Genomic DNA, 16,819 nt, shown 5'->3' with positions numbered 1-16,819 from the left:
TCTGTGCCAGCTTGCTAAACTCTATTGAGAGGATAGGCAGAGATGAAATAGGTGTATTGTTATTCTGCAAGGCATTAAAGGGTACCACCAATCAGTTGTTTGATATATAGAGAATTGCAGAGGAACTTGAAGGGGTGGGTGTGCTAAAGAGCTGCCAGAGCTTATGTTCCTCCATTCTCCCCATTTGGTTTTTGTTTTCCCCTCAAATCAATAGGGATCTGGACATTGATGCCTAGAACATTTCCTGAAATGCTGGAATTGATCAGATGCAGCATTCAAAAGTTGTCATGGTACAAAGATATAGCAGATAGTCAGAGAATGCCATTGAGTTGAGTGCAAGCTTGTCAAACATACTGGTCAAAAACAACAATCACAGATGAATGCAGGCAATTGGCAAAAGACACCAGTGGAGAAGTCATGCTAGATAACCTGAACTCCCTGACAGACAAGAGGATTATTCTTCCTTTTATTGGAGATATGTTGACAAATACTATCTTTGAATCTCTGGCTTCTGATCTCATAGCCCTTTCTTACTTCCAGAACAGTTCCTTCTGCTGTGGTCTGTTCAGCCACAGAAGTGGGTCTGCCAATTGGAACCTGTATTTGCTACTACTCAGTTGTCTGTGACTGGGTGGGGATATTCTATTTCTGTCAGTTCATGAACACTTCTATAGGATTTTGAATTTCTTTGAAGAATAAAGCCAGCATCTTCCTTCGTTTAATTTAGATGTTGTCCGTTCCTCCTTTAGGACTGACGCCCAGGGGTAGTTATGGTGTAAGTTGTTGAGAAAGGTATAGCTGTTTACTCGGTAGGCTGCCAGATGCTTCCTGTTTGGGGCCTAGCATTCTCTCCCATGTGGATGGGATTAACTGTTTGGCATTCTTGTCATCTCTCTTCTGTTTTCTGGTGCATAATTCTTTGTAATTACATCAGGGTTAATTGTCTGTCCCTGAAGGGACTTGTTAGATCTTGGCCCTAAGGTATTTGTTCTTCTGCCATGTGTCTCTGTACCAGTGTTTCCAATAAGGACTTGTGAGTACTGTTGTGTTATTCTAAAAGTTCTAAACATGGATCTCTTGACACTGCCAGGGAATAGTTAAATCAAATTCTGTTTGTTCTGACTTTTTGGTATTCCATTCGACTGTGTTTACGACAGACTTGTTATGGTGTGTTTGAAGTCATATAGTGAAAAGAATTGCCAGAATGAGTCAATTGTGACTTTTTAAGGGCATTATATATTATGGCTGCATACAGACTGGATCAGACTTGTGGTCTATCTAGTCCAGTATCCGGTTTCCAAAAGTGGTCAGAACCGGATGCTTCATAGGAAGGTGCAAGATAACCTGCATCTTAATAATTGATGTGGAATTTCATGGCAAGAAAACTGTGATTTACAGTGTCCAACAGCTCCATTAAAAAAATGGTGGTTCGCTGATAAGTAATCTTTACTGTTCCATTCAAATAGATCTGCACCACCTTATACCAAGAGTGATCAGGAATCTCATTTAGCTTTGTTGGCTTCTTGTAGAGAAAATGTACCTTTTTCCAAGAGATATTTTTTGACAGAATCACAGTATTCTTGAAATTTTTGAATGACTTTGTCTAGCAGTTTCCTGTTCTCTGTATTGTAGAATTCCAGTGCATCTGGAGTCCATGTATAACAGTCTAGAGAATTTAATCTTCAATTTCTCTTTCCAGATTTCCAACATCATGTAATAAAGTTGTGACACCCAAGAGTTCTAGGAAGAGGCTGAACTTTATTTCTTGGCCCTGATTATTTGCCATGAGTCAGGGTTGCCTGTTGTGTGGCAGGAGTTATCGTTACAAGACCAAGCCTTCTAAGACTTAGCAATTGGTCCCCTCAAGTTAGGCCTTATTATCACAGTTACCAGTTTGAGTCTGAGCAAATTAACCTATTGTATAGCAGGTCAAGCCTTATGAAGACCTAGAGAACATGCAAACGTTTTATAATCCAACCTTCTTCGAGTGCTGATCTCTATGTGTATTCCACAAATGGGTACACATGCACACCATGTGCCAGAGTCCAGAGATTTTAGCAAGCAGTGTCCATTGGCCCGCACCCACACAGTAGACCTCCTCGTACTCCCAAGTGAGGGTAGAAGAAACAGTACGGATCGACGCCCCTTAAGTTCTTTCTTACCACTGCATGATCTGAGTTGGGATCCAGAGTCCACTCTTGCTTCAGCCTGTCAGAAAATCCTGTAAATATGATTGTAAATAGTTATTCTTTTAGCCTAGTACAGTTAGTTTTTAGTATAGTTAGTGTAGTTTGTTTCCTTGGACTGGAAATTGCCTCCCTACCAGTAGTCCAACCAGAGTCATGGGCTTCAAAAACTACATCTCCTGCCCTAGATCCTTCTCTGTCAGTGACGAACACCAAAGCTGCCTCTACTCTCTAGGTGAGACACATATTTCAATGTAGTACAACATTTGTTGTTCCTTTCCAACGAGAACTTGCAAAGCCCATGAGCTTTACCTTGGAAAACATTTAATGCAGAAGACCATGAGGCTCCTCTCCAATATGTACAGGGAGACCTCCCTGTACATGAGCCTCACCAAACAAACAGTGCCCCTCTGATCATGTGCTTAGGAGCAGATCTCTTGGTTTTTAAGCCTCCTCCAGAGCCTTCTTGAAGGCCAGGGACTCTCTCATGAGCACAAGAAGAGCTCTCTATCAAGGACTGTCCATAAGAAATGCACTCCTTCCCCAAGCCCATCGAGGCTGGGTGAGCCCTTACACACAGACATTAAGGAACTGTTTCTGCAAAGATAAACCCAGACTGGAAAGTAAAACGCGCAGGAAGACGGATCCATTGGTTCCGTTGGTGATTTGAGTACCGAAGCATAAGGACCGTCATCTGCTGGTCCCGCCAGTGAGTGCGGCACCGGACACTATGGTACCAACTCATCTGCCCAAGGAATGCACCATGACTAAAGATGCTCCGATGCTGCTGGTGCCAGCCATTGAAACCCTTTGCACATTGGGGGACACAAAGATCTACATGGCATCAGAGGCTATCTTCCTTTTCTACCTGCAGCCTCCTCTCTTCTCTGGCATAGCCATCCCTGAGGGACATTACTACACCAGAAGATGATGCTACTTCAATTTCCCAGGAACCATTTCACTTACAACTGCTGGGCAGGATTACCTCGGTACTGACATTGGATCAGTCTGATGAGCCATCCCTCCTTCATTGCCATAGAGAAAGCCAAATGTGGATAGGCGATCCAGGACTTACAGTTGCTACCCTTATGGATGTGACCTCTCTAGGGACTGATGGTTTTCCATGCCATGGGTTCTCCCTCAAATGGTTGGCCCCTCTTTATGGCCTTATTGGAGACTGTGGGATCACTATACCAGATGTCCGGGACCCAATCAGGAGTCTTTCTTATTCTTCTCCCATATGTCAACAGCCTGTTCCATCGGTGTATGAGGATGAGGTGGATGTTGAACTGGAGCTGCAGGTACCAACGGTTCTGATGGGAATTGCGTCCTCTTCCCCAGATGACATGGTTTCTCCTTCCTCCTCATCCCCACCAGATGACTACAAGCAATACTAGGACTTATTACAAAGAGTGGCTAACAATCTCCTTATATCTCTGGAAGACGTCCAAGACCCACGCCACTGACTGTTGTACATTCTGCAGTCTGAGGGCCCAAGTAAGGTAGCCCTCTCAGTTAATGAGGCCATAATGGAACTGGTGAGATGGGCCTGACACACCCCAGCATCCTGCACCCCTACACCACAGAGGACTGAGAAGTGCTATTTTGTTCTAGCAAAGGGAGCTGAATTTCTCTTCTCTCACCCTGCTCCCAGCTCTCTAGTGGTACAGTCTTCTATGAAATGAAATAGGTCACAATACCTGTGGCCTATCCCATCAGACAAGGGCTCCAAGAGACTCGACCTCTGGGGAGAAAGGTCTTCGCCTCTGCAGGTTGCAATTCCTCATTGTCAATTACCAGGCCCTGCTAGCCAAGTCGGACTTTAATAACTACTTCAGGCTGGTGGCCTCTTAGGACAAACTTTCTGCTGAGGACAGTACCCAGTTCCTCTCCCATTTAGAGGAGGTTCAGACTGTTGACAAAAATGGCTGTTTGGGCTGCAGTTGATGCAGCAGGTACAGCACCCAGAAGCTTGGCCATAAGTATTGTAATGAGGTGGGATTTGCAATCCTTGGACTCCCCCAGGGAGGTTCAAAACACTATCCAAGACCTTCCCTTTGATGAGTCCAGCAACTTTAATCAGAAAACGGATGACATTCTCCACTCGTTAAAGGATTCAAAGTCTACTCTTTGCTCCCTGGGGATCTACACACCAGCCCCGAGGAGGATGCACCAAACCTTTCAGCCAAGACAGCCTCCTCGTCTGCCTCCTTCTCCTTTGTTCTGCTATCAGTGTCCAGCTGAGCATCCACACAAGCAAAAAGAAGAGTCAGAGACCCTGCTTTTTCGCCCCTCTACCACCACATCTGTGACTCATTACCAGCCCACTGCTAGCAACCACTTTTGATGTTTCAGTTGAGACCCATTTGCCATCTCTGATGCTACCTGCCCCTTCTTCTGTCACCTTTGGAGGCCGTCTCACTCTGTTCACCCACAACTGGGAGCTAATCATGACGGACAGTTGGGTCTTGGAGATTGTCCATCAGGGATACTACATAGAATTTCTCTCCCTCCCTCCTCACAAACCCACTTCCTGGTCCCCTTTTGGGGACCACTCTCATGAGGTGATGCTTCATCAGGAAGCAGAATTCCTATTGCACCAGATCAACACAGCGCATCCTGTCTCAGTATCAAGGAAGGGGGGTCTAGTGTCTATATGTCCTGGTCCTCAAAAAAGACAGTAGATGGAGACTCATTCCGGATCTTCAACAACTCAACATCTTCATTCAGAAGTCGAAATTCAGGATGGTTATGTTGGCATCAATAATCCCTTCTTGAATGGTTTGAGGCTCTTGACGTGAAAGATGCATATTTCCCACAGGAATTTCCTATAGTTTATGCTGGGCTGGGAGCACTTGCAATTCTGAATCCTCCCCTTCAGACTAGAAATGGCACCCAGAGTGTTTACACAAGTTTTCTCTGTCACACCCAGATGAGACATCAGGGCCACACGGTCTTTCTGTGGCTTAATGACTGACTCCTCGTAGGTCGCTTTTGACAGGAAGTCAGGTTGGCTATTTAATTCCTCTTTTAAAATATTGCAGTCATAGGGGTTTGCTGAACAGAGACAAGTTCTTTTAATCCCCCACGAGGACAATAAACTTTACAGGGGCAACACTGGACTCTGTTTCAAAAGAGCCTTCCTGCCTGTAGAAAGGTTTCAAACAATGTGCAGCCTAATTTCTTTGATTTCCTGCAGACCAAGGACTTTCACTATCACTGCTAGGTCACATGGCATCATGTACTTATGTGACACCCGTTGCCAAGCTTCATCTACGTTGCCTTCAGGCCTGTCTCAGTTCAGTCTGCTCATCAGTAAACGCCATATCAGCTACTGGGTGGCCGTTCCCACCAGAATCATTGCCTCCTTCACTTGGTGCTACAAGTGGGAGTTCCCTTCTCTCTTCCCACTCCCAGCGTCACAATTGTAACACATGCATCCTGTCTGGAGTGGGGCGCCCACTTGAACAGTCACACCTGGGCCCCACGGGAGACCAGACTACATATCAACATTCTGGAGCTGTGGGCAGTCCGTCTTGCATGCAAGGCCTTCCTCCTACTCATTTGTTCCCTCCACAGCCAAGTGATGCTGGACAATATCTCCACTGTGGTCTACATAAACAGGGAGAAGCAAGGTCTCTCCTGCTTTGTCTGGAGGCAGTCAGTCATTAAATTAACACCATTATGGGATCATAACCTTGCGTTGTCAAAACTTGTTGGTCCTCCTTTTGAACCCTTAGTGACATATTCTGTGTCCCACCTATCCATGATCGTGGCATTTCTTGGGCCATCCCTTCATCCAGGAGGGTCAGTGAACTGGCAGCCCTCATGATGGGCCCCTCCTTTAGGGTATTTCACAAGAACAAAGTATCCCTTGGCCTTCAACCTAAATTTCTACTCAAGGCTATCTCCGAATTCCACCTTAACCAGTGTATTCACTTGCCTTTTCTCAAAACCCAGCGCTTTGTCTGAAGAGACTTCACTCCTTCAACGTGAGGCACACAGTGGCCTTTTACCTGCAAACAATCAGGCCCATCTGGAAGTCTCCAAGACTCTTCTTCGCAATAGCAGAGAGATCCTGTTGTCAAGCTATATCATCTCAGAGGATTTCTAACTGGGATTCTGACTACAAACTGGCTTTCACCCACCTCCCTGGTGGTATAACAGCCCACTCTACGAGAGTGGAAGCTGCTATGGTAGCATCCCTATAGGAGGTCCCAGTGCAGGACAAATGCAGAGCAGCCACCTGGAGCTCCATACATATGTTTGCTAGGTATTATGCTCTAGTCCAGGCCTCTGCAGTGGATGAGTCAGTGGGATATGTGCTACTGCATTCATTTTTGTTGCTGGCTTCCTCGCATCCACCTCTGAATATTGCTTGTCAATCACCCACATGTGGAATACACACAGAAATGGAGGTTACTTCTCTTACAAACATCTGCCCAGGCAACCTGAATTCTGGCATTTCCTAACTTTTGAGTGCTGGACCTTGCCACCTTTACTTGCTTTTAATGTAGTTGCCCAGGATGCAATTTTTGTTTTATATTTTTAAATGTCAATTTTTAAAATAAAAAATACCCACCAGATGGAGCCATACTGACCCTCCATGTGGGTTATGAGCGGGATGGGGGTCTTTGCAGCCACAGCACAGGTCTCTACAGGTGCCACAAGGACTCCTCATTGTTTTTGCTGATACAGACTAACATGGCTACCACTCTGAAATCTAGCTAACAGAGTAACTGGTAGCAGAAGCACATTGTTATCGTCTCTGTGGACCTGCCACTGAGAGATACTTTGCTAGCTATTTGCTAGACAGCAAAGGAATGCTGAAACTCAAGAACAACTGAATGCACTAGAACCGTTGATAGAGGAGTGTTCTCTAGCGGCTACAGACCCTCTGTCCCTGTCCACCCCCATGCTTTCCCTATCAGGCTGCTCCTGTCCCACATCCTGCCCCTGTGCCCTCCATGCCTGATTCCTCCTCCAGCTGCTCTCAGCTCCTGTCTTCACTCCCATGTCCAGCACTTACCCATTTTCTCTGCCACTCCTATCCTCCATATCCCTAGCTCCTGCCCTGCTCCCCCTCCCTTTTCTCCTGCCTCTCTCTCCTCCTTTACTCCTACCCCCCCATCTTGTATATTCTGCCTCCCTCTGTTCCTCCCCATCCCCTCCTCCAGCTCCTGCTATTAACCCCCCTCCCCTCCAAGCTTCTGCCCCTGTTCTCATCTGTCTGCTTTAGAATCAGGCTGCTTCTTTCCTTCTCCCCACTGTCTGGTGCTAGCAGAGGGAGCACAGAGGAAAGACAGCCTTCTGCTCTCAGTTCTGTGCTGAGTGCTACAGCAGCCCAGAGTGGCCTGGACCAGCAATTGCCTGGAAAGTCCGTCTCGGCTCCTCCATCCAAGGTCAGCACATAGGAGCTGTGAGGGGATGGAGCGTGCTCAGTGCCGGCAAAATCTGCAGAGAATTTAGCAGGCAAACTAACAGATCTCTACTGAGACTGTGCAAATTGTGATTTTTTTCAGAGGCGTATAACTTGGGCACACTTGGGTGAGTTTTCATGGAGACAGCAAAAGGCACAACCTTGACACAAAAACCACCCCAAATTCCATCTCTTTGCTCCAAAGCATGAGGCTGGTGGATGTTCTCAGAGAAATGATTGTTAGAGGCTATTTTTAACATGGCTAAAACTATATATTTTCCTCCAACATAATTCTCAGAAAGAACTGGTTTGTTTTAGCTGAACACCACCCTCCCAGTTCAGCTTGAGGCAGGCACCTGGCATGGAAATCTTCATTCCAAATGGGTAAAGCTGACAAAGTTATAAGTAACTGAAAACAGGGTCTCATAATGGGGAGTGTTGAGCAGCCATCGATAATCAAATGGTTCTGAACCAGCCAGTTGTGTGACTAACCTATGCAATCAAGTGATCTTCATGTTGTAACCTTCATCCCTGTTCTTTCTTACAGTCACTGCTGCATCCTGTTTCAAATTAGTACGTAAGGAAATAAACGTCTGCGGCGTGTTCTAAAGCCCGAATGCTGTTCCCTTGCCCAGCAGCACTGCAGCTTCTTCCCTCACCGGTTCCTTTCACGCTCTCTCATGGAAAAAGTTACTTTCCAGGAGCTTCCTACTACTGGTATTTCATGAACCAGCTCTTCTGACCATGAAGACTCCCAGTCCAATTAGGAAGCAGACCTGGGCTCACAGAGCAGAGAGCCAAGGATCTGAGGGATTTAATTCTTTACTTGCAAAATTAATGCTAGAACAGCAACACTTCTGAGAGTAAATTGGAGTTACGTGTAGCTGCATTGAAGAGTCACCTGGCAGAGCAGCCCAGAGTGTTGTAGTGCCTGGTGTGTGCAATTTGTCTCTCCAGTGAAGGAGCAGATGAGTACTAAGAATGAGTTCCCTGTTTTCTGTCAAGTGCCTTATTAATAAAAAACATGTATTTTATGTGCGACCACAACAGAATGATTTGCTTTGAATTGTTCCCTGTCCCTCTGCTTCTTGTCTTGGCCCACACAGCCTGCTCTCTCCCCATCTAGGCCAGTAGCAGACCTTGCCCACATTTATATTTAGCAAGCACAGATTCTCCCAGATTACAGCTAGTGACTGCCAACAGAACATGTGTCAGGGACTCAGGGTCTTGAACCCTGGCCCACATAGGTGCTTTGGAACTCGTACACCCCAGCCTGCTACTCAGTGACCTGCTAACTGTTGTGGGAATAGGAGCTAAACTCTGACAGAGGACCCCAGTCCTGGGAGCTGATTGGCGGAATGCTGGGGGTCCTGATTGGTTCACAGTTCCTATTTAAACCCAGCACAGGAACAGAATTTTGTCCATGCAACTGGGTTCACCCTGCTTTGGACTGCTTCCACTGGAATAGCTACTCCTCCTGCCTGCTGCTGATCTCCTGGTAACCTGCCCTGCCTGCCTCCTGGTTTGTCCTCTGGCATGTCTCGGGCTCTGATCTCCAGGTATCTGACCCAGCCTAACTCCCATCCAATGTCACAGGATGCACCTTGGGGAAAAAAACGCTATGTTCACTTCTTGGATCTTGTTGGCTTTCCTCAGCAGAAAAGAAACAGGTTACTCTGAAGAGAGAGCTTTCTCAAGACATATGTTGTCCCAATTAAAACTAGATAATCTTGATCTATACTCGGAAGGTCACCAGCACAGATCTCAAAGTTATTCCGGAAAAAAGTGGGTGTAATGGTATCATGAACCTCAAAAACCTCAGGTCATGCTGCACTTCAAGCTCTGCAGCAGGAGTTTGGTTTTGCACTTTTTGTTCCAAACAGAGGACACAATGCAATCAGAGAAGAATCCTTCTGCCTCTCAGAATTTTGCAGCCTTTGGTGAGGGTCTGAAAGAAGCTGGTGTTTTCATAGATCTTAACAATTCCTACCTTTAACATGTCACTAGTGACCTTCTCCCTCTGCCCCTGATGGCTGTCGGTGTGGTAGTGTCCTACGGCATGAATTCTTCTCTGCGAAGAGGGTGAGGGTTTATTATCTGATGAGTCAATGACTACTATTACTGTATTAATAAATCAAACTTTAATTAGACCACCAAGATACTCAGTTTAGGCACCTGCAACCCTTTGTGCTGCTGTTGCTGTGACCCTTCCCTCCTCTTCCCTTCGGCATGTCTCCTTCTCTTCACCTCACGTCAGCATTTAGATTGGAAGCTCTTTGTGCAGGAACCGTGTGTTGTGTTTTAATTTAGAAAAAAACCCAGAGTGTGGACAGAGTGAAAATAAAAACCCATAATATAATAGCACCCAGTCCCTGGAAGGTGTTTTACGGGGGTAGAGTAAGACAAGTGTATGCCTGGGGGCACATGCAGGCTGAATGGACAACATACAGACAAATATAGACTCAGGAGTAGAGGAAAAAGCAAACAGGCAATGGGGATGGTACAATGTGCATCACATTAGCACCATGGTTTATTGAAACACTAAAATTTTTACTTGTTTATAGCGAATTAAAGGCACATTTCTGGGATTATAGAAAGAGGTGGTTCCGAAGAGGGATTTGAAGGATGACATGGAGATTGTCTGGTAGTTGAAGTGGGGAACAGAATCAGGGAATAAGGGGAATGAGAGGGACGATGGAATTGTTGGAGTCTAGATTGTGAACAGGAGAATGGATGGAAGTGCATGAATGCAGCACTGTCATGCTTGGCTCTCGATCCTGCTGTGCTCAGAGCACAGGAGTCTGGATCCAACACTAGCGTGCTGGGTTCTGGATCCTGCTGCGGTCAGTTGGTGGGAGCGAGACCCTCGTCTTTAGTGTGTCAACATTGATTAAGATGAAGGTGAATATTAAACTGTTGTTTGATGACATTGCATCATGCAGAATCCTGGAGCGAAATCTTTCCCCACTAAAGTGAATGGGAGTTTTGTCTTTCCATGGGACTTCTGTGCAGCGGGATTTCAGCCCTGCTCTGTAGTGACAGCCTGCTTAGCTGGATGGAGTTGCAGGTTGAAAGAGAGAGGGAGAAGAAAGCAGAGGGAAAGGATTTGGAAGGGTATCTGAGGGTCCTTTGCCAGACATTAAAGAACATGCAGCTGGCATATTCTCATTAATATTTAAGAATGAAATCTGCCTGGGAAGAGAAACTAGAGCAGACTCAAGCTGTTTGGGACTAGCAAGGAAAGAGACATAGTGGAGAGGCGCTCTTGTAATCCCAAAGACTCCAGGAAGAGTACAAAGCAGCCTCTTGACAGCTGTGCAGGAAGATTACTCGCTTCCAATGGGAGGGTTGTTGTCTTGTTTTTGTGTATGTGCTGCCATCCTGTGGAATGAAGTGTAAAAGAGGAGAGTCTGATTGGAGCCTGGAAATGTGCAAGCTATTGCTAATGCATGTGGAAAAAGCCCACAGAGCCTCGGCGACAAGGGGAGAGTACGTTTGCAGTGTGATGAGGCAGAAAAATGGCCAATGCAGTTTTGGGTTCCTGAGGAATCATACCATGTGTGCACACCCTTTGCCTGTGCCCACACTGACTATTTTTTCTCCCAGATTTCCCACTCTTGCTAACCCCAGTTCAACTCCAGGGGCTCAGGCACCAGTAGGAGTACTAGTGTATGTGACCGTGTGCTGGCCACCACTGTTTTTACCACCAGGTCATTTATAATTGCCTTGGGAAGGATTAGAGACATGGTGATAAGAAAATTGGTGATAGCTGGCATCTTTTCTATGCTAGTGCTCCTCCTATGGTGCATTCCCAGTGTGGGCAGCAATGAGAAACTTTAGGGAAAATGTCTGTATACAAGAGGTAGATGGTTCTGGTGCAAGGTACTGAAGTATATTGAAATTGCAGGGTGTGGGCCTTGGGTGATCAGAGTAAAATCCGTACAGTTTGGATAAGTTGTGGATGGGAAGAATATTGTAACAGTGTGGAAATATCTGAAGAAGTTTGGGAAGGGGCTTGGGAGGGTTTATTTCTCTTCTGATGTTGGGGAGTGAGGAGATGTGTGGGGAATGGTTCACTGATGTCGAGGAGCAGGTGAAGTTTGAGGGGTGTTTCACTATAGTTAGGAGGCAGGGAGGTTTGGGGCATCCAGAAATTGGTGCCATGTCCTTCTCCCCAGCAGCGCTCACTCTATCATACTGTTTGTACGCAGGAACATGATATCCTGGTAATATCCTTTGCCAGCACCATCCAGTCCTAATGACCTGGATCTTCTTTCCTTTCTGAGCTGCTTCTCATGTCCTAGTGAGCCAGGCACTGTGTTACTCGGCTTAATTTGGCGCTCATTTCAGCTGTTGTCATAGGCTGCTTTTCCTTGGCCGATGATCAGAGAATGTCTCAATGGGGGGCCTCTTGGGAAGCTGGGGCGGGACCTGGACTTGGAAGGTAGGGTGATCAGGCTTCAGGTTCAGCACTCTCTAATAAACCAGGAATTCCTCTCCTCTGCCTTTGTCTGTGGCCCTTCTCTGTTGCTCTGCCACTCAGAGTATCAGAATGTGCTGCAACTGAACTTGCACATCGATTTCTTCAAGCTTCAGGTTTTGGTTTCTCGTCAAACTGACTCCTCGGTATGTCTTCGCTTTCTTGGCCTTTCACTGGGGTTGATTGAATAAATGGTATTTAAGTGTTACTCCAGGTTCAGAGCTGCAGAACTTGCTGTGGTGGCTGTTGGGAAGGAGAGCAACAACAGATGTATGTTACGTTCCCAGGGTCTCATTTTCCAAGACTCTAATTTCTCATGCTGAACTGGGGCTGGTTCTCAGTTGGTTTTAGGGGCTTGCTCTAGGTGCCAGCATAGATTTAGAAAAATATTTTGATATCCTTTGGCCCTGTCTGCACTGACTAGCTAAATCACATATGATCCTGGTTTAAACTGAGTTCAAAGCCCCATGCAGATTCACTTCAACTGGATCACTTTCAAGTTTTATTGCATTGGTGACTATATCCAGCTGACTTCCCTCCACCATCTTCCCAGCAAGGAGAGTGCTGCTGGATGCCGATTGCTGGTGGAGCCATGAGGGCTCTTTTGGTCTTTGCTTGCAGAGTTTGGGGTGGTTTCCATGAACCCTATAGACAGAGTTATTTGTTCTGAGACTCATACTATCCAGATCATTATTAATATTATTCCTTTTGTGGTAGGCACTGCCCCAAAGACCTTGCATACTTCCTTCAAAGCTGGCTGTTGCAGGGTTTGATAACATGCGTCTCAGAGGAAGAAATTTCTGTGACACAGATCTGGGAAGCTGAACTAAAGCCCCTTGGGGAATGACCACGTTCAAGCTCTGTGGTGCTCATCTAGGTCTGCTGTCTGTCTGCTTGGGGCTGCCTCCTCAAATCAGCAACTTCTGGAACCTACGCATTTGTGTGGAATTTGCTTAAATAAATATATTTGCTAAACATTATAATTGAAAAAAACCCACAATCTTAAAAGGAGGGCCTGTGTGCAGCTGAGAAAAGACAACCCCCTTGAGAACAGGTCTAATTGCTGGCCCCGTTTGGGAGGCCCACGGCTGAAAGTGACATCAATAGTAAAAGCACAGTTATGAAGTAGAGAGTAAAAGCGACAGTGACTCCAGTTATTAAAACTCACAATAAGAGTCAGTGTTCAAGGAGCCTGATCTCATCTAATGTAAGCGCCTTAAGTTCAAGAGGCAGATAGATGGATTATACCACTTTAAAATGTTGACTGGGGACAACATAGTGTAAACAGAGATACAAATAAAGCCATCCGCCATACATTTTACACGCATCAGCTTGACTTTGCTGCCTAACAGGAAGCTGGTATGTCGCCTTAGGTTTCAAGCAGTGTGTGGTCTTGCTGGAGAAGTTGTTGCTAAAAATCACATAACTGTTGAGACTTCAGTTTATAGTGTGTCTGTGTCACAGTTGTATATACTGTATATGTTTCAATTTATGCTGTATATGAATAGAAGCTATCTAGTGGGAGGGTAGAGGTGTGTCTTGGGGACTTGGGTAGGGGGCAGCGAGAGATAGTTATTTGCCCCAGTGGCTCTGGCTTCCGTGATACGCTTCATCTGTCCCCAATATCTGGGGCAGGAAATGTGTCCCTGGTAGCTCATCTGCTGTATGCCTTCTGACCGGTTTACGGTGCTGGGAGTGAATAGGTGCCCCACTGGCTCTGGTGGATATTTCCAGTATACCTTGGGTCTCCAGGAAGGGTGTGTTTTCCCTCAGTGGCTTTTTTCTTCAGTAACAGGGTGTTAACATTGTGTGTTGTGTATTTTCCTGGGATGTCATGGCTGCAGGCAAATCTGAAGAAGTTCATGGAGTACGTGCAAATGCTAAATGTGGAGAAGGTCTGCAGACTGCTGGAGAAGGGACTGGACCCCAACTTCCATGATCCGGACACTGGAGGTGAGACTAGCCTACCCAGAGATGGGGGATGGCAGAAGAGGGTTGGAGGCAGCTGGTTGCTTTGGGGATACAGTGGGATTTTTGGGGAGTAGTAGTTTGCTTGAGAGGATAGCAAGTGGCGTTAGGGGAAAGGTCGGAGTTGGGTTTTGAGTTTCAGGGGCCCTTAGCAAAGAGTCCCAGTCATGTGTTTTTATGATGTTTCTCTTGCGGGGGTTGGAGCCTGGGTTTCTTAAGCTGGAAAGGACTGTCTTTGGGAGATACAGAGGCCTGGAATTGTCAGGCTAGATGAAAACATAGGACAGGCAAGGGTTCTCTAGATGAGGCAGTCATGGGGATCAGAAGTATTCTCAGGATAGATTAGATGGATCCTGGCTTCTGAGTCCTTCAGGAATTGCCCACCTATGTGAGAAGCACATACATCCCTGACAGTGTGTTGAACCCTCCACAAAAGTAGTGACTATTGGGGCTGGGTGCATCGTCCCTGACACATCCAGATGTTTGATACTGAAGGTGTGAAAGGAGCTGCAGCACTGGTCCCAGCTAGTACTTTTCTCACTGCTTCTGTAGTGAATATGGAGCTCTCACTCTTTCCCCACCTTTGTTGTGTCCTTTAGTGTAGGTCTGGGATAGGATTAGTCATGCTCTTATTTCTGTATTAAAATAATAGTGTGAAGTGTATTACTTTTAGTACAGAGTATGCTCCATGCCTGCTGCATGGCTTAGGCAGATTTCCAACCAATCAGTGTGTCAAGCTGTTCTGCAGAGAAATAAAAGCGTGAGTACCAACCCCAGGGCTGACTGGGGGGAAACAGGGTACAAACCCCAAACTGGTTGTGAGTGCTATACTTTGATTTCACTAAGCAATTATGAAGGGTAAACTCATCATCCTTAATGTGGACTCACAGACTGTCCCCTTGGGTACTGTGATCTGTCTCGCTACCCAGGTGAGCCTACCTTTGGGAGAAATGTCCCTTACACTAACCATCATAGCAAAATTCAGGTTACTCCCAGTGCCAAAGGACCAGTCACTTACCCCAGGTCAGTTGCACCTTAGATCTCACATCAAAAACAAGCTATGTAGCCAATCCTGTAATAAACTGTATGCAGATTTATTAAATAGGAAAAGGAAACTGGAGAATTATTTACAGGGTTAAAGGAGATAAACAGAGATATAAAAATTAGTTACAGTCTTAAATTTCAAAAGGTTATAGAAGCTTCTATAATAACTGAGTCTATGGGGCCTGATGCAAGTGCAGGCTCAGAACAGGTGGAGGTCTGATTGGAATGCCTCAGAACTGAGTGTCCTGGTTCTTGTACAGAGATAGCCTGCTTCCTCATTACACTCATACTTTAAATCTGAGTCCTGAGCTGATTAAATTACTTGGAAGTTTATGACATTAGAGCATTGTTCGCATTCATAGAGTTTAAGGCCAGAAAGGACCATTAGATCAGCTAGTCTGACCTTCTGTATGTCCGAGGCCATTAAATTTCATCCAGTTACCCCTATTGAACTCAATAACTTGTGTTTGACTAAAGAATATAAAAGCAGCAAAGAGTCCTGTGGCACCTTATAGACTAACAGACTAACATGAGCTTTCGTGGGTGAATACCCACTTTGTCAGACGAAGTGGATATTCACCCACGAAAGCTCATGCTCCAAAACGTCTGTTAGTCTATAAGGTGCCACAGGATTCTCTGCTGCTTTTACAGATCCAGACTAACACGGCTACCCCTCTGATACTAAAGAATATGTTAAAGAAACACATCCAGTGTTAATCTGAAGACATCAAGACATGGAGAATCCACCACTTCCCTTGGGAGTTTGTTCCAGCAGTTTGTGCCTAACTTCTAATTTGAATTTGTCTGGCTTCAGCTTCCATCCATTGGTTCTTGTTCTGCCTTTTCCGCTAGATCACAGACCTCTTCAGTACCCAGTATTTTCACCCCAGGAAGGTACTTATACACAGCAATCAAGTCATCTCTGTCTTCTTTTTGACAGGCTAATAAGATATCCTTAAGTCTCTCACTGTAGGGCATTTTCTCAGCCCATGGATATTTTTTGTGGCTCTTCTCTCAACCCTCTCCAATTTCTCAACATCCTTTTAAAAATATGGGCGTCAGAGGTGGGCATGGTATTCCATTATTGGTCTCACAGGTGCCATAGAGAGAGTTAAAATCATGTCCTTACTCCTACCTGTTACTCCCTGTTTATACATCCACAAAATACATTAGCCCTTTTGGCCATGGCACCACACTGGGAGCTCATAATCCACCATGGTCCCCAATTTTTTTCCAGGATCACTGCTTCCCAGGGTAGATTCCCCCCATTCTGTAGTATAGTCTGTAGTCATTTTCCTACATGAATGACTTTACATTTGGCCATATTGAAACATATATTGTTTGCTTGTGCCCAGTTTACCAAGCAACCCAGATCACTTTATATCAGTGACCTGTCCTCTTCATTATTTACCACTCCCTCAATCTTTGTATTGTCTGCAAACCTCATTAATGATGATTTTATGGTTTCTTTCAGGTTATTGATAAAAATGTTGTTGTATGCAGACAAGAACTGGTCCCTGTGGGATGCCCCTAGAAACACACCTGCTTGTAAATGATTCCCTATTAACAATTACATTTTGAGATCTATCAGTCAGCCAGTTTTTAATCAATTTAGTATGTGCCATGTTGAATTTGTATTGTTCTAGTTTCTTAATCAAAATGTTATGTGATACCAAGTCAAATGCCTTACAGAAGTCTATTACGTCAACACTATTAGCTTTC

The 16,819-nt window shown here is 45.5% G+C and overlaps 1 protein-coding gene across 1 annotated transcript in view; it reads left to right on the top strand.

Annotated features, from left to right (window-relative positions):
* The window catches only part of SHANK3 (SH3 and multiple ankyrin repeat domains 3), a 727,758-nt gene that overhangs the window by 97,596 nt on the left and 613,343 nt on the right, over positions 1-16,819 (top strand). The window contains exon 4 of the mRNA XM_030541199.1: positions 13,930-14,038. Within this exon, the coding sequence (XP_030397059.1) occupies positions 13,930-14,038 (109 nt within the window). The remainder of the gene's footprint in view (positions 1-13,929; positions 14,039-16,819) is intronic.

This window comes from Gopherus evgoodei, chromosome 1 (genome assembly GCF_007399415.2).
Source record: "Gopherus evgoodei ecotype Sinaloan lineage chromosome 1, rGopEvg1_v1.p, whole genome shotgun sequence".
Lineage (NCBI taxonomy): Eukaryota > Metazoa > Chordata > Testudines > Testudinidae > Gopherus > Gopherus evgoodei.
The sequence above is the reverse complement of the archived record's forward strand: the minus strand, read 5'-3'. Positions and strand labels throughout refer to the sequence as shown.